The 17,500-nt window shown below is 42.8% G+C and overlaps 3 protein-coding genes across 8 annotated transcripts in view; 2 read left to right on the forward strand and 1 right to left on the reverse strand.

Moving 5' to 3' along the window:
* dclre1c (DNA cross-link repair 1C, PSO2 homolog) overlaps positions 1-159 on the reverse strand; it is a gene marked incomplete at its 5' end in the record, with an annotated part of 6,785 nt that extends 6,626 nt beyond the window's left edge. Inside the window, one exon of the mRNA XM_080529420.1 lies at positions 51-159. Within this exon, the coding sequence (XP_080385546.1) occupies positions 51-159 (109 nt within the window). The remainder of the gene's footprint in view (positions 1-50) is intronic.
* Positions 160-1,873: 1,714 nt separating this feature from the next.
* Positions 1,874-3,852, forward strand: LOC308155259 (uncharacterized protein). Of its 5 annotated transcripts, none has more exons than XR_013937396.1 (9): positions 1,874-1,993; positions 2,075-2,135; positions 2,216-2,266; positions 2,578-2,622; positions 2,706-2,770; positions 2,892-3,009; positions 3,217-3,285; positions 3,379-3,458; positions 3,720-3,850. XR_013937396.1 is itself a non-coding variant. In XM_080528541.1 (9 exons), exons 1-8 carry the CDS (start codon positions 1,947-1,949, stop codon positions 3,438-3,440), a joined length of 510 nt encoding a protein of 169 aa, XP_080384667.1. In that variant the 5' UTR covers positions 1,874-1,946; the 3' UTR covers positions 3,441-3,458; positions 3,720-3,850. The 5 variants fall into 5 exon arrangements, 4 of the variants coding, with proteins under 4 accessions (XP_080384667.1, XP_080384669.1, XP_080384668.1 ...); XM_080528541.1 differs by having other exon boundaries at positions 3,387-3,458; XM_080528543.1 differs by lacking the exon at positions 3,379-3,458 and having other exon boundaries at positions 3,720-3,852.
* A 2,282-nt stretch (positions 3,853-6,134) lies between these two features.
* mzt2b (mitotic spindle organizing protein 2B) lies at positions 6,135-10,431 on the forward strand. 2 transcript variants are annotated; one of them, XM_080528203.1, is made up of 5 exons: positions 6,135-6,223; positions 6,715-6,889; positions 7,351-7,523; positions 8,504-8,635; positions 9,426-10,431. In XM_080528203.1, the coding sequence occupies exons 2-5, from the start codon at positions 6,726-6,728 to the stop codon at positions 9,584-9,586; spliced, it is 630 nt and encodes a 209-aa protein (XP_080384329.1). In that variant the 5' UTR covers positions 6,135-6,223; positions 6,715-6,725; the 3' UTR covers positions 9,587-10,431. The 2 variants fall into 2 exon arrangements, with proteins under 2 accessions (XP_080384329.1, XP_080384330.1); XM_080528204.1 differs by lacking the exon at positions 8,504-8,635.
* Positions 10,432-17,500: the final 7,069 nt, after the last annotated feature.

Below are 17,500 nucleotides of genomic sequence, written 5' to 3' on the forward strand. Positions count from 1 at the left end.
AATCGCTTTAGATGAAAGCTAAATGGTCAACATGTGAGATGTGAACAGACCTTTGTGGCAGTGGGACAGGAAGTAAGCCCTGGCGTGGAGGTTCTCTCTGTCGAACCGGTCCAGAGAGATGGTGGGGTACTCCTTCATACGGCCGCAGAACGAACTCATCCTGGAGGTCATACAAGTGTGTTACAAGATAGAACACGTTGAGGAATGTCATGGAAATAGTCATAAACGTTAACTAGCTATGCCATGTCATGATGTGTTTACACTCCTGCCTCATCACCAACACCATCTTTTGAAACCTCCTCCTAAACAGGGTTGCCAGATGGGGTTGACAATTTCCAGCCTAACCACCACAGTCAAAAAACCCGCTAAATCCACCAAAAACAACCAGGCCAAAACCTATGTGCCCATCTCCTGCCCCCTAAACTGTATGTCTGTTGCCAATGATGTTTGTAAAAAAATAAAAAAAATAAACCCTGAACATTGTATGTAGTTACTAGCGTGTGTGTTTTAACTTCACCCATTTGGCCCAGTGTGATCAAAAGTAGCCCATTCGGCGGGAGCCCGCCCCATCTGGCCACCTTGCTCCTAAACCGCACTTGTTGTTGAAGGAGTCAGTAGCAGGTCATCATATCGGTGTTTACCGCCATCTACTGGATGGGAGAATTTTATCTGTTTATTTTAGATTTTCAAGAATATGTTTATTGTTGTTGTTTTTTAATGATAAAACAAAGATTTAATACATAATAAAAATGAATAAATATGTATATACAAACAAACGTGATACATATTGAGGCTTTGATGATTATGTGTGCTCTATTGTATTGTCTTCAGATCACAGCATTAACTCCTGTGGCTGCCTGCAGCTACCAAGTGCACTTCACAGAAGAATACAAATCATTTGGCACAGCACTGGACACCACCGGCCCTGAACTCTAAAGAACTTTGACCAAATTCAACATAAATCATTTCACGTCCTAATTATTTAGCGCCCCCTTGCGTTATTTGCTATAGTATCCATCTGCGCGCAACAAATCCAACACCCGGAAATGTGTTATGCAAATATGCAGGCGCGGTATGATGACGTATGGTACATCACATTTCCGGGTGATGGATTTGATGCGCGCAGCGCAGATGGATACACTAGGAGTAAACCATGAATCGCCTTACTACGGCCTTACTACGGTGAAAACTACGGAAAAAAACTAATATGTAGAGTACAGTCCTATCAATTGTTATATATATATATATATATATATATATATATATATATATATATATATATATATATATACAGAGCATAACTTTATATGCAACATATGACATCCACAGTAGTAGATTATAAAGACATACAATGTAGTTGAGCATTTCTCAGCTTTAACCTTCATATGCCATTTGCTTGTGAGTTTGTGTCTATTGTATTACCCCCAAAGTGTCCTTTTTGCTTATTGTCCAGAATGCGTTATTCCCTGTAGGTAATGAGGCCACACCAGAAAGAAATTTTCTTTCTAGATTCGCAGTATTTCAAAACTCCAAGGGGATTCACCTCTGAAGCCTACAGAACACTATTAAGGTTGCCCCAAATATTTTTTGCTCTGGCAGTCACGTTCCCCTGACCTGCCTGGCGGTCCCCTGACCTGCCTATGATGTGTGTCCTGGCGGTCACGTTCCCCTGACCTGCCTATGATGTTTGTCCTGGCGGTCCCCTGACCTGCCTATGATGTGTGTCCTGGCGGTCCCCTGACCTGTCTAATGTTACTGCCATTTCTAAAGACTTGTGTTCAATCAGGAGGCATTGTGGCAATGCATGCATTATGTACTGATTGTTTGTCCAACATTCAGAAAGGATTGGCTTCCCGAAAGCTGGAGTGGACTTAAATAGACACATTTCCAACACAAGGAAAGAGAAACACAGAGAAATCCTCCTCATTGAACTTTTGCAAATAAGCATGATCGACCGACTTGCATGGTGTGAAGTGGTTCTGAAGCAGCAGTGGTACGAATGTTGTTCCTTTTTTCTCTCCTGTAGGAGGTGTGTACTTCTTTGTTTGACTTAGTTTTATTCTTGGTTGCCCAGGGGTGTTGCTGAGAAAATTGTTGCGGGATCCTGGACAGAGAAGACTGGTCTGGATTTGGAGGTATTGTTTGAATGTTACTATCATATTATAGCTATAGTCATAATTACCTACTATTCTCTAACTAACTTTTCTTCGTACAGGGGCTTCCGAGGCAGACCAGTGGCAATGACTGTGGTGTCTTCATGATAATGGTGAGTTATGGTAATGCCACCAAGTGATATGGCACACTTGATTGTTCCTTAAAACCATCAAAAAAATGTGTAAATGTATGTAACAATGACTGACCACCACTTAGTCCTGACCAACATTCTGTTTGTGCATTTGCAAATAAAAAGGTGTGCAATAAAAGGTATTAAGGAACATTCATGTGTGCAGACCTCTCATATCACTTTCCTATGGAGTTATCAGCCATGTACATTTCATTGGATGTGTGTGACTACCTTCTCACTGAGTTATAAGCTGTCACATGGTAATCTTGTCTTTGTGTCTTTTCTCATTACAGTATGCCTGGTATTTCGCCATGGAGGCTACCTTTGACTTCAGCATTGTAAGTATTAAGAAAACAAGAACCCATTATATCAATATGCTATAAGACTTTGAATGCAAATTGAGTAACTGCTCTTTCTTTAGGATGACATGTCTCTCCTGAGAAGGTGGTGGTGTATTGTCCTGGTGGAAAACATTGGGCTGGAAGGGTATGCTGCAGTGCTACAAAAATAATAATTGTATTTGTACATTTATTATCAAGAGGACTTTGGGGTAACACCTGGCCCTACAATTCAACCTTCCGGTGAAGATAATGTGTGTTAATTTCAGATATGGAAGGAAGTTTGCTCACTTTAGTGAGGAAGGCAGAGCGACCCTTCACGACAGTGTCCCACCTGTATTCAGGACCTATTCAAGTGTTAAAAGGAGTCATGCAAGCAACACCATGGTCAGTGCATCTCTCACTAAGTATCTATGACCGTGTGCCTGTTTCTGAATGGGCTACTGCTCCTAAAACACATACTCCATGCAACTTTATGGCACATGCAATATGTTTAGTGGTACTGTGTCATTCTGAATCCAGCCTGGATCTCTTTTTGAAGTAGTTAACCCTTTCATGTAAAACATACTGGCAATAATGGTGGACTCTGTACAGATGCCACTGGACACTGACGAGGACCACACGTACTTCAAGAGGCCTTACAGCTTTCCTCCTAAAGAATTGGTTAGTGTGAATGAAGTTTATTGCATACAAACATACTATCCACCATTCACAGCTGTACACATAGTCATGCTTATGTGTGTATCCTGTTACCAGGGACAAAGATGTCAGAAGCCTGGAAAGTGAAACCACACTTTATATCAGGACACTTGAGGTAGAATGATCAAGGAAAGAAAGTGAGTGACTCATTCAGTACTTAACTGCACCTTTTCATTGTAACATGGTTAAGCACTGTATTATTATTTTAGGAAAGGGCTCAACAAGTTCAACACCAACGAAGAGTGACCAATGACTTGTTAGTGCATTGCATTTGCAATGCATTTTGGAAACATGAGGAGAGTGCTAATACAAATTCCATGACAGTTTGCAACCACTGATGAATGTGAGTTTCTTAAATTAATTATTAATCACTTCTTTATAACATTTTGTCTCAACAGTGAGAAGCAGCTGTCTCACCATTATATGGTCGAAAATGTGAGAAGAAAAGGAAGCTGAAAGACCATAGAGACAATGTTGAAAGAGCACTTGTGCTAAAGTGCAATCAGCAATGATGTCTTGATTGAAGCGCATTGAGTCGTATCTTGTGAGATGCGCTATACAAATAAAGCTTGAATTGATTTGATCCCTTGTACACTTTTTTTGGGCATTTGTGTTGCAACACACCTGTACATTCTGCACTCTACCCTGTTAGGCCCTTATTTTACTCTAGACAGAAGGGTTGTAACACTTGTTATTAATTCCATTTGGTATACCTCATAAACTTTCTTGCATTTCTGGTGTTTGCATTTTACATATTCTAAATATATGCTATCTACATGTCGCACTGGATGGGGTTATTGCTGTTGACTCATCAGAAAGTAAAGACTAATTCACAGAGTGTATGAAGATTCCAGTAAGGGTTTTGTGAAGGAGCCCTAGTGCTGTTGACATCAGAAATAGAATGTTTTATTTAGCTCATCAGTGTGCACTCAGCACCATGGACACCTCCAGCCCAGCACCTTGCACCACGGTTCCTGCCCTGCTCCATGGATTACAACGATGATCGCCTGACCCTTGCCTGACTCCACCAAGTCCTTTGCCTGACCCCTCAAACCTGTTTGACCTAATAAAGTCCCTCACCTGGGGTCATTGACATTCTTTTATTTATATACAGTTAGGTCTGGAAGTATTTGGACAGTGACACAATTTCCATAATTTTGTCTCTGTATGCCACCACAAAGGATTTGAAATGAAACAATCCAGATGTAATTGAAGTGCATTTTACAGCCTAAGGATGGCCTGTTTCAGTTGCATTGAGAGCTCTGTTGACTGCATGTTGTGCGTATACAGCAACAGCCTCCAAATGCAAATGCCACACTTGGAATCAACTCAGACCTTTTACCTGCTTAATTGATAAAGAAATAATGAAGGAATAAATAGCCCACACTGGCCCATGAAACAGCTTTTGAGTCAATTGTCTAATTACTTTTGGTTATTATACATAAGAGCTATAATTCATAAACCCTTCCTTCAATTTGGATGTGAATACCCTTAACCTAAAGCTGAGAGTCTGCACTTTAAGCCCAGTAAATTCTGTTGGAAATCTCATATAAGATACGTTAGATCCAAAGTATCAAGGAGTATTGCAGTATTGTGCAGGGCAAAACATATTCTGGAACAGAGGATGTTGTATACTCTATATTGTTGTCTTGTCTTACCCTATTTGAGTTACTGTGTGGAGATATGGGGAAATGAATATAAAAGCACTTTAAACCCATTGATTACACTACAGAAAAAAGCTATGAGGATTTTGATTGATTGATTGAAAACTTTATTAGAAGATTTGCAGAAGTAGGTACATGAAAGTACATGGTCAACTACAAGGTCAACTAACAGGATAAAAACCCAAGAAAGCCACTGGCTTATTTCAATTGGGGTCCTTGATTCTCAATTCATCGTTACATGTAAGACCGACAAAACAAACTAGTACTATCTACAAGATAATACAGACAAATAACTATTACTATCTACAAGATAAAAATACATCCATCATGGGAAGAACAATACAACAAAACATCAGGTATGTACAGCGGGTAGGGCAGGTGGGGACATACACCACAGGTGGGGGCGGGGGACAAAACACAAAGTATGTACAGTGGGTAGTTCGGGTCTTTTAATCTGATTTTTGATTTAGAGGGTCCAGTTACGGATTGCAGCCTCCTGTAAATGTTTTTTGAGAGTGGTTTTGAAGGTGGGCAGTGTTTTGCACTCCTTTAAGATTATAGGAAGGGCGTTCCACATTTTTACTGCAGTACAGATTGTACATGAGGTCGGATATCGTGATCACACTAATAACTTGTTCCTAATGTCAAAAATATGAAGAAAATATGAAGGAAAGCAGAAATATTGCTCTATTGCTCTATTTAAAAAAAGGTTTAAATTATTTTTAATGAAAAAGTATTAGAACGGATGATACTGAAATATATGTATTAATTAATTGGATTATATAATGTAAGCATAATTGTTAAGTATAAACAGGGGTAGGACAGGCTTCTTCCTACTCCTTTTCGAACAATTGATAGGACTGTACTCTACATATTAGTTTTTTTCCGTAGTTTTCACCGTAGTAAGGCCGTAGTAAGGCGATTCATGGTTTACTCCTAGTGTATCCATCTGCGCTGCGCGCATCAAATCCATCACCCGGAAATGTGATGTACCATACGTCATCATACCGCGCCTGCATATTTGCATAACACATTTCCGGGTGTTGGATTTGTTGCGCGCAGATGGACCCTACTCGTTATTTGTACGATTATTATTTTTTACCATGATGACGTAGATATTGTGCGTCTTTGTTTTCTTCAACACAATATGAAAACTGTCAAAGCACTTGGGCAGGCTCCACATTTCCCCTAAAAAACTAGCCGACAATCTAATTCATCCACGTTTGCCTTCAAACCAGGTAAGAGGTAGCCAAAGTCGGCTCTTACAAGGCTTTTGTGTATCTAACATGTGTATCCCTGTAGAGATACAAGAATCCCATCTACAGGGACACACTATCAGCGGGATATATCGTGGTATATCGTAGATATTGGCACAGCTAGCGCGCGGATTGCCGTTACACCCCCTGAGCTGTGCCAATATCCACTTTTATACAACGGTTACCAGATGTATCTATCAATATTTCACACAAGAAAGACAAGACAAACTTAAATGTATTTTAATGTAACGATGTTTTATTGTAAGTCACGTGTATTCATCCGTTGAACAGTTGTTGTATACAAGCCTAGAGCGACATCGGCTGGTTTAAGCAACATTCATGACTGTGTGTGTTAGTAGCCGTTATGCAGATAGGGTTCTTTAATTGTGTAGATGCAGATCTGATCATCAGAACATTTATGTATCAAATACTTCTAGTCTAATTATGTCATCTTTCCTCTCCTGGGTGTCTAGAGGTCTTAGTGATGTCGCTGCCCACAGCCCCAGACTCCCCTGCCCAGGGCGTCACGGTCAGTGGAACATCCACCAAGTATGCTATGAAGAAAAAGAAAGTTCTTAATGCGGAAGAGAGTGAGCTGTTTGAGCTAACACAGGCTGCGGGTATTGTCATGGACCAAGAGGTTTTCAAGTAAGTCATTAATCAGAATGGGCTCTTTCCCCTCTCCTCTCTTTTACACCTGTACAGTACTTTCACACCAGATACATCTTATTATACCAGTGAGATCCACTCATCTATAATCAGACAGACTCGCACTATGTTTTGTGCCACTGTATAGTCACGTGCCACGTGCATAGTAAATGGACTGCACTTATATAGTGCCTTTATCCAAAGCGCTTTACAACGGCCTCTCATTCACCTATTCACACACACATTCACACACCAATGGCGGCAAGCTACCATGCAAGGCGCCGGCCCGCTCACTGGGAGCAATTTGGGGTTCAGTGTCTTGCCCAAGGACACTTCGACATGTGGCCAGCCGGGGTTCAAACCGCAGATCTGCCAACCTTGCGATCATTAGACGGCGGCTCTACCTCCTGCGCCACAGCCACACCGCATAGTTTAACTAGCTGCTTCTCTTGCCCCTTTAGGATCATTGTGGACCTGTTGAAAATGAATGTGGCACCCTTGGCAGTATTCCAGACCCTGAAGGACATGTGTGCTGTCCAGAGGACAGCTGAGGCCTCCACAGGAGACTCCACCACTGCTTCCCACCCCACCAGCACCACCACCACCACAACTACAGCCCCCTCAGAGCCCAGAGGTCAGCGTCTGTGTCTGGAGAGTCAAGATATAAGAATATTAAACTCTCATGTTTCATGTACTGGGTGTTGTTATTGACCTCAAGGTCTATAAGCTATTAAAGTCTGTATGTCACAAACTGCAGAACATAACTGGAGATTTAGAAATTCTGAAAGTCACTGTTATGATTGCTAGTAACAGTTAATATCTGAGCGGTTGCTAACAAACGGTAGATATATCGTTCTAATTTTGCCCACTGTCAAAAGCTTGCAGGTAAGGTAAATGGAGGAATTTACTGGAATTTACTGTTTATTATATTACGGGCTAACTCTCTTTTTGCTAGCAATCATAACGATGATGCCTGTCTCCAGAAAATATTATTTCCATTCTGCAGTGTGTAACTGATGGACTTTAATGGACTTTTTGTTGTGTCCCATAATATCTCTCCTTCTGTCACCCTTGCTTGCTTTGCCCCCCCTTACCTTACCCCTAACCTATATCCTGGTACTGACCTTACCCCTAGCCTATATCCTGCTCAAGCAAGATATTAACCCCTCCACCACCCCAGCTGGGCATGTGGGATGATCATATTCCTTACTTATGCCTACTCCAGGTTATGCCTTTACACATGGGGGGGTATTCCATCAACGTCGCTAAAGGAAAATCCGGGCTTATTTTTTTATAAATATCGTGAGACTTATCAACAATAAGTCTGGATTTTCCTTTAGCGATGTTGATGGAATACCCCCCTAATCTTCCTCACTAACTAGCTGTTACTCCCCTCTCCTGTTCACTCCATAGAGACCTCTGCCTGCTGAATACAATGAATGGGGAACATCATATGAATTATAGTCCAACTCCAGGAACTACACAATGCCGATTTCATTTGAGCTTCCTCTCTGATTCCTCTGTGTCTTTACGTTTACCTGTGATGTATATGCACAAACACAGTGTGTGTATCTGTATTTCTGTGCGTTTGTATCTCTTTTCTCCTTTAAGAAGACGAGACTGTTGTCTCTGGCAAGAGCACTAAGCCCCCCGCCCCTCCCCCCTCCTCCTCTGGCCCTCGGCCCACCCGGGTCAACACTAAGATGGTCTATGGCCCCCAAGATGCTTGTGCTCCTCACTCTCAAGGTCCCCTCTTTACAGTCTCTTTTTGCCCCCTCTATGTGTCTGTTTGTCTGCCTGCCAGATCCTTCTCTTCGGCTTCAGCTTGAGTTTACTTACCGTGGCGTGTAAAGTGTATCGGTGTTCTCGGCTCGGTGTAAAGGACTCCGCTGTGTGTTGTGTTCCTGTGACCTGCGTGGTGTTATTTCTTTGAGGGTCATGTGATTGCATGGAATGCATGCTTTTGAATATGATTCAGCTGTTCTGATTTGGCTATGAGATATTCCACCTTTTCCCTACGTTTTTTTTTTGTGTGTCCCGGTGCTTTGAGGAAAAAGGTAAATGGCATATGGTCAGATTCTGTTGCAGCGAAAGGGGGGAAAAAAACAAACAAGCAAGCAAGAAAGACCAACCCCTGCACTTGTTCACCCCACTAATGCAAGCAGTCTTCCATCTTGATTGGTTGTCATTCATTGCTGTCATTGCTCCTACTTTTATGAATGTCCCCCATCTGCATGTTCTTAACCTTCCCCCAAACTCTGCTGTCTTGGCCATGCTGTCATGTGTTCCACTAGTGAGTTACTGTAGTCTGCTGCCAGAGATTGGGAGAGGTATAATTGCCCTTTCTGAAGAGAGGTCACACTTTGATTTGAGCTTGAGCTCTATAGGTCTACCCTGCTCTAAATGTCAATGTGCTACTCCCGCTGCGACATACACACAGATCTATAGATGTTTCTCTCTCTCTCTCTCACTCTCACTCTCTCTCTCACTCTCACCCTCTCACCCCCTGACCCTGTTCCTTGTTTCATGTGTACAGTGCGTAGTAAAGCAGGTGCTGGCCACAGTGAGAAGAGCAGCCGGGACAGAGAGGGCTCCAGCCAGAGGATGCCACGCCAGCCCAGCGCCACAAGGGGGCAGAAGACCACCAAGAGCTCCGGCAGCAGTAGCTCCTCCTCTCAGATCACACCCTCCAACTAAGGCCTTGATACTTAAAATCAGACTCCTGTTATCTGAATATGAGGATCAGAGCACAATCCCATCACAGTATGTGCATCCACACCTGGTATTAAAAAATCCAAAATGTGTCTCCAACGGTCTCCCGTGCCCACATTGTGTCCGCATTTACAGTACCTCTCCCCTCGCTGCGTTTAATAGCCTGTGCGCGTTTTCAGTAGACAGATTGTGTCTAGACTGGATAGAAATACATCGTCCACCTCCAACCAGGCCACGATGTAAACACAATTTCCGACCGTCTAGACACAATCCGGCCCCGAAAGCGCATAGAGGCTATTAAACCCACCTGTACAGTTGTATGCGATCATCTTATTCACAAGACAAGAGACTGATTTAAGTGTCAAGTATACGTGAGGCCTTTGAACACGCGCTCTTAGCAAGAACATTACAAGAGCTATAAGCATGCATGGCAGCTTAGAAGAGTTGATCAGAACTGCCCTCACTGTCATGACATAAACGTCAGCTACCCAACTAGCTTACATGAACACCAGTTTATGCCAGTGTGGAGTCCGTTTTCATAAAGTTCAGCTGTCTATGAATGTTTATAGTATTGGTTGTGTCATTATTATGTGACATTATGTGGGCCTTATGATGAAGTGTTGATGTAAATAGTTTCCTGTTAGCGGTTAGTGTGGACGTATACTGTTAGAGGGGTATGGTCTCTGGGCGTGTACTACTGTACCCGTGGAAAACTAGAGTATTTCCTGAATTTACTCAGTCAACTTGCAAAATAATTTTGCCTGTTCATTTGTATGTATTGTTATTTTCTATTTTTTTTTAAAATACATTAAGCATTGAAATATCTGGAACATTTAGATATTGTAGAATTAAACATGCTCATTCTGTCTTGTCCCAAAATGTTTCAATAAAATGAATCTTTTTAGGACCACTGTAAGAAGTCTACAATGCTTTTTTCATAACCTAACCAGTATGTGCAGCATGGTTTTGCCTACCCAAGAGGTTGTAAGTAAAGCACAGTCAAGTGGTCTGTTTAAGTGGTGTGGTGGTATTCCCTTTTCTATTACAGTGGTGCTTCAACAGCATACAACGGTGAACTGCTTTTCTCTTCAGTTCTGTTGGTACAATGTCGGTATTCTTATTATATATTCAAGGATTTGTTGGTATTCTTAAGGTGTCCTCATTCATTCCTATCTACTTTAGTTGTTAAATATAAACGAATGCCACAACCTTTTTTGAGTCTTGTTGCTGACCATGTGCATCCCTTCATGGTCACAATTTACCCATATTTTAATGCACCATGTCACAAAGCAAAAGTCATCTCAAAAGTCAATCTGAGTCCAATAGAACACTTTTGGGATGTGGTGGAATGGGAGATTCACAGCTTGAAAGTGCACCTAAAAAATCTGCAGGAACTGTGATGCAATCATGGACCAGAATCTCGAAGGAATGTTCTTGTGGAATTAATGCCACGAAGAATTGAGGCTGTTTTGAGAGCATTGTGAGGCCCTTCCTAGTATAAGTATAGTGTTCCTAATAAAATGTGGAGTAAAATGAGTGTAATGGTTCTAACTTCGGAACCTTGGACCTTATACTATGTTGTACAAAGGCATTTAACTATTGGAATGTAAGGAAGTATCAAATATGTTCTTTTTAAAAAACATATTTTCAATGTCTCTGCGAAGTACAGTATGTTGTACAAAGGCATTTAACTATTGGAATGTATGGAAGTATCAAATGTTATTTAAAAAAAAACATTTTCAATGTCACTGCGAAGTACAGTATGTTGTCTATTTTATGAGATGATGCTAAGAAATGTTTTTGCTTCAAGGCCTTTTTCTCCAGCACTATTTGACAATGAAAGACAGTGTACTGTCTGTACGTGTATGTCTTTCTCAGGTACAGAATCGATTGAAACACCATTGAGAACCATTGTTTCTTTGTAAAAATGCTTGATCCACCACAAGTGTATCATACAGTGGGTTCGGAAAGTATTCAGACCCCCTTAAATCTTTCACTCTTTGTCATATTGCAGCCATTTGCTAAAATCATTTTTCCTCGTTCATGCACACACAGCACCCAATATTGTCAGAAAAACACAGACTTGTAGACATTTTTGCAGATTTATTACAAAATAAACACTGAAATATCACATGGCCATAAGTATTCAGACCCTTTGCTGTGACACTTGTATATTTAACTCAGGTGCTGTCCAATTCTTCTGATCATCCTTGAGATGGGCCTACACCTTCCTTGGAGTCCAGCTGTGCTTAATTATATTGATTGGACTTGATTGGGAAAAGCACACACCTGTCAATAGAAGACCTTACAGCTCACAGTGTAAAGTCAGAGCAAATGAGAATCATGAGGTCGAAGGAACTGACTGAAGAGCTGAGAGACAGAATTGTGGCAAGGCACAGATCTGGCCAAGGCTACAACAAAAATGTCTGTTGCACTTAAGGTTCCTAAGAGCACAGTGGCCTCCATAATCCTTAAATTAAAATTCCTAAATTTCGTTGTTTGGTACCTGTACTGTAGCAATGACAATAAAGTCCATTCATTCATAAATGGAAGAAGTTTGGGATGACCAGGACTCTTCCTCGAACTGGCCGTCCGGCCAAACTGATCATCCGGGGGAGAAGAGCCTTGGTGAGAGAGGTAAAGAAGAACCCAAAGATCACTCTGGCTGAGCTCCAGAGATGCAGCGGGGAGATGGGACAAAGTTCTAGAAAGACAACCATCACTGCAGCCCTCCATCAGTCGGGGCTTTATGGCAGAGTGGCCCGACGGAAGCCTCTTCTCAGTGCAAAACACATGAAAGCCCGCATCGAGTTTGCCAAAAAACACCTGAAGGACTCCCAGACTCTGAGAAATAAAATTCTCTGGTCTGATGAGACCAAAATCGAACTTTTTGGTCTTAATTCTAAGCGGTATGTGTGGACAACACCTGGCACTGCTCATCACCTGCCTAATACCATCCCTACAGTGAAGCATGGTGGTGGCAGCATCATGCTGTGGGGGTGTTTTTCAGCTGCAGGGACAGGACGACTGGTTGCAATTGAAGGAAAGATGAATGCAGCCAAGTACATTGATATCCTGGACAAAAACCTTTTCCAGAGTGTTCACGACCTCAGAATGGGCCGAAGGTTCACCTTCCAACAAGACAATGATCCCAAGCACACAGCTAAAATAACGAAGGAGTGGTTTCAGAACAACTCTGTGAATGTTCTTGAATGGCCGAGCCAGAGTCCTGACTTAAATCCAATTGAGCATCTCTGGAGAGACCTGAAGATGGCTGTCCACCAACGTTCACCATCCAACCTGACAGAACTGGAGAGGATCTGCAAGGAGGAATGGCAAAAGATCCCCAAATCCAGGTGTGAAAAACTTGTTGGATCATTCCCAAGAAGACTCGTGGCTGTATTGGCTCAAAAAGGTGCTTCTACTCAATACTGAGCAAAGGGTCTGAATACTTATGGCCATGTGATATTTCAGTGTTTATTTTGTAATAAATCTGCAAAAATGTCTACAAGTCTGTGTTTTTCTGACAATATTGGGTGCTGTGTGTGCATGAACGAGGAAAGAAATGAAATTAATTGATTTTAGCAAATGGCTGCAACATGACAAAGAGTGAAAAATGTAAGGGGGTCTGAATACTTTCCGAACCCACTGTATATAGTATACCTTCTCTGGTATAAAATGATTGCTGATGAATGTTACATTTTAAAGAACAGTAGCTATGTTTTCATCTTGAAATTGTAATCAGTCTTGATTATTTAAATTTGTATTGGAATGGAATTTGTAACATATTTGGTCAACTCTACCATGGTCTCTTATAGAGGGAATATGTTTTCTTTGACCACAAGGGAGCAGTGAAAACACAGTCAAGTGTGCCTAGACTAGCACACAATGGTAAAACAGAACACTGGCCCTTTCTATGGTCTTTTTGTTTTCTGTTTGTGAGGGTGGGGTGTGGTTTGTATGGCCACCATAGATTGATGGATAGATGCATCTCTGTGACAAAATGTGAAGTTATTTGTGTGAGTATTGGTGACCCTCATTATACTGCCTATACGTGAGATGAGAGAGACCTGGATAACAGCCTCCCCTTCACTCAAACCACTAAGAGTGTATGGTGGAGAGAGGTTTGCAAGGTGAGTCTGGGGAGTGTGTGTGCGTGCATGCGTGCACACGCTCTGTGTGTCTATGAGCCAGGCTATAGGGCTTTATGTGACTGGAGGTCTTTTATGTGGCCGTTTGTCCTGTTTATGTGCTCCTGCCTCTCCTAGCTTCTCTCCATTGATGGCGGCATGCCTGTAATTGATGGCACCATATTGGTGTGGTGTAGCAGGTTTAATGGGGCTTGACAGAGCAAGGGAAAGCAGCATGCAACCAGGGAGGGGACTTAACCCTTTCACCTCCCCATCCCCTATATCTCTAAACACACACACACACACACACACACACACACATACACACACACACACACACACACACACACACACACACACACACACATAAACACACACAAACATACACACACTGGCTGTAGGCACCCATGGCAGGTTGGTGATGGGTTTGTTGATAACTCATACTGTTACTGCTGGAAAATATTACAATATAATTTGTAATATGATGAGGAAATTGCAGCCCCCTACTATCTCTCATTTGTGAACACGACTAATTCTTTCAGTGGTAGCTATTGCCCACTGTTTTGCTCGACTGACAAAGGTAAACGACTGGGAGTGTATTTCCCAACCTGCTGTGAATCCCGATTGTAGTTATTGATGTGACCAGAGGGGGGCAGTGTGGTTCCAACATCTCAGTGGCTTGGGTTCCCAGCGGTATCCACTCGTTGGCACTTGGCATTGTTGTATGTGTTTATTTTGCTATGTGTGAATTTCTCAGGTATAGTACACTAGGAGACTATATTAATGGATAGGGGGTGTTATCCCCCCATCCTTTTCTTACACACACACACACACACACACACACACACACGTACACACACACACACACACACACACACACACACACACACACACACACACACACACACACACACACACAGACAAACATACATACGCACTATTAATCAATAGAGGCAATGAAATAATGCTATTGTGTGAGCCAAGGCAGGCAGAGCATTGAGGAACGATCGAGTCAAAGCTGTTGGTGAATCATTAATGTAAGGTGTGGGTCTAAACCTGGTTCTCACACAATCTCTCTCTGCGCTGGCTGTTCCCAGGTGACTGACACTATTTTAAGAGCTGATATCACACCTCTCCTTTTTTACTCCCGTCTTTGCCTTTTTTTCTCTCTTCCATCTCTTTCTGCGTGAGAGTTACAGGGGGGGAGTGGGATGGGGTGTGTGTCTGGGGGTGGGGGGTGGGGGGGTGGGGGTAGAATGGAAAGATTTCTGCACGTTCTCTCTCTCCCTCTTTCTCTCTCTATTTTCTCTATGGTATTGTTCTCTCATTCCTCCACTGTGTATTCTTTGTCCACATTTCTGCAGATGTATTGCCCATCTCTCTCTCTCTCTCTCTCTCTCTCTCTCTCTCTCTCTCTCTCTCTCTCTCTCTCTCTCTCTCTCTCTCTCTCTCTCTCTCTCTCTCTCTCTTTCTCTCTTGCTTGTGTAAGCTTGCTCTCTCCCCATACCCCCCTCCCTCTTGCTCCCCTTCATTCTCTCCACCCCCATGTCTCTCTCCCTCCACCCTCCCCCTCTTTCTCTATCGTCCTCCTTGCCAGGTTGCCTGTAGATTGGCCGTTTCCCGCACGCGCCCAGTAGAGCCCTTATCAGGGGAGAGTGCTGATTGTTGGCCTGTCTCTCAGGCTGACTGACAGTTCAGGCTTTGCTGCTGAAATGCCTGATTTGGTCAATGTTTGTCTGTGGGGCCTTATCTCCAAACCTTATATTAACTGCCTTGACAGTGTGTGCAGGCAGTCTCTCTCCATCTCCCTACCCCACCTCTCCCTCCCTCTCTCCACACCCCCTCTGTCTCTATCTCCCTTCTCTCTCTCTCTCTCTCTCTCTCTCTCTCTCTCTCTCTCTCTTTCTCGCTGTCTCACTCTCTCTCTCTCTCTCTGTCTCTCTCTCCCCCCTTCTCTACCCCCCCTCTCTCTCTCTCCCTTCTCTATCCCCCCCTCTCTCTATCACACTCTCTCTCTCCCTCCATTCTCTACCCCCTCCTCTCTCTCTCTATCGCTCTCTCTCTCTACCCCCCCCCCCCCATCTCTCTCTCTTCTCTATCCCCCCCCTCTCTCTCTCTCTTCTCTATCCCCCCCCTCTCTCTCCCTTCTCTACCCCTCCCCCTCTCTCGCTCTCTCCCCTGTTGTCTCTCCCTGGTTCTACTCACTGCTCATAACACCAAACCCTAATGGACACATGTTCTCCCATGAGAGAACCTTGTCTCAAGTAAAAAAAAATGATGGCTCACCCATAAAGTCATTTATGACTATTAATAACTATACCCTAATCTAGCATGGATTAAATCTCTAATACAACTGAAACACTTGCTTGAGTCAGATCTGGCAAGCAAACAGTATGAGGATCCCCCTCCCAGATCCGTCTCTATAGGTATGTGCGCCTCCGTCACCTCCACCCTGTCTTTCAGGTTCTCATGGTTACTCCTGCCCCCTCTCCCTTCCGACGCTATTTTTGTTCCAGTGCAACTAATGATACGTTCCTAGATACGTCCACCCAGATGCTCAGAAGGTGTGGTGAACCAACCAACATATAAAAACTTGACAAACTTAGTGTCTGGGAATAATGTGCCGGCTGTATAGCCATTGGCTTAATCGGTTTAATCTATCAACCAATCATCTCCCCGGCCCCAATGTTTGCGCACCACACATTTCTGATTTTGGAGCCATGCCTCACAGTCGTGTGTATTCGCAGAAATCGAATAATGACAAATATTTAAGTAAATTCACTTCCACTACAGCCAGGTTAGAGTTGTTATTCCAGGCTTATATGCGCTGTGCTCAATAGTTCATTGGGAGCACCCAATATGCTCGGAAGTTCTGGTGAACCAAAGTGGCAAACTTGGCCTTGTTTACCCAATACAAAGTCAAGTCAAGTCAAGTCAGCTTTATTTGTATAGCACGTTTACATACAGCAGTGCTGAACCAAAATGCTTCACAGTTGTAAAATAGATAAAATGCAGGAATTCAATAAGATGCACAATGCACACAATACAATGCAATACAAGATAATGGTAAAGTTAAAAGAGAAGATAAAAGGACTAAAAACAATAAACAATCAAACAATAAAAGCCAGGGACCGATAGCTAAGTGGGGGGGGAAGGCTAGGGAAAACAGGTGTGTTTTTAGGAGGGGTCTGAGTATGTGGAGGGGGAGGCTGTTCCAAAGTTTAGGTGCAGCAGCCGCAAAGGCTCTGTCTCCCCTGGTTTTCAGCCTGGTTCTGGGCACCACCAGCAGCAGCTGATCTGCTGATCTGAAGACCTGGGGAAACTACCGGTTGGCTTTACTTCACATCAATCGTTCTCCCACATTCCCCCCACACAAGTGTCTTCTACTTTACTCAGTAAATTCACTCCCACTGAGGGAGGGACTTCAGGCATGTTTATTACACTCCCCTAACCCATGATTTAACCCTAGGCTGGTTCCATTGAGGGATCCATGAACCAATGATATATCTATATATCTATAGATGTAGTTATATGTATGTCATGACACTAATTCCATGTCACTTTATGGTGTCTATGCAAAGTCATGTTAAGTGTGACATAGTATGCATACATTTGGGTCCTCGTAAATGATCATTATGGTTGGTGCAAAGTGGTGCATATTCCAAAGAAACTGTTCTAGAGTTTATTATTACATGGTTATAATGATGTAGGGACTGTGAATGGAAGTGTAACCAAAGCTGTATAGGATTGTGAGACAGACACCTCTAGG

Source organism: Nansenia antarctica (genome assembly GCF_963989245.1).
Source record: "Nansenia antarctica genome assembly, chromosome: 4".
Classification (NCBI taxonomy): domain Eukaryota; kingdom Metazoa; phylum Chordata; class Actinopteri; order Argentiniformes; family Microstomatidae; genus Nansenia; species Nansenia antarctica.

Coding starts and splice junctions, on each gene's coding strand:
- LOC308155259 (XM_080528541.1), top strand. CDS start 1,947: ATGATCGACCGACTTGCATGGTGTGAAGTGGTTCTGAAGCAGCAGTG. Junction 2,623..2,705: donor CTACCTTTGACTTCAGCATT/GTAAGTATTAAG, acceptor CTCTTTCTTTAG/GATGACATGTCTCTCCTGAG. Junction 3,286..3,386: donor GCTTTCCTCCTAAAGAATTG/GTTAGTGTGAAT, acceptor CCAGGGACAAAG/ATGTCAGAAGCCTGGAAAGT.
- mzt2b (XM_080528203.1), top strand. CDS start 6,726: ATGTCGCTGCCCACAGCCCCAGACTCCCCTGCCCAGGGCGTCACGGTC. Junction 6,890..7,350: donor ATGGACCAAGAGGTTTTCAA/GTAAGTCATTAA, acceptor TTGCCCCTTTAG/GATCATTGTGGACCTGTTGA. Junction 7,524..8,503: donor AGCCCCCTCAGAGCCCAGAG/GTCAGCGTCTGT, acceptor TCCTTTAAGAAG/ACGAGACTGTTGTCTCTGGC.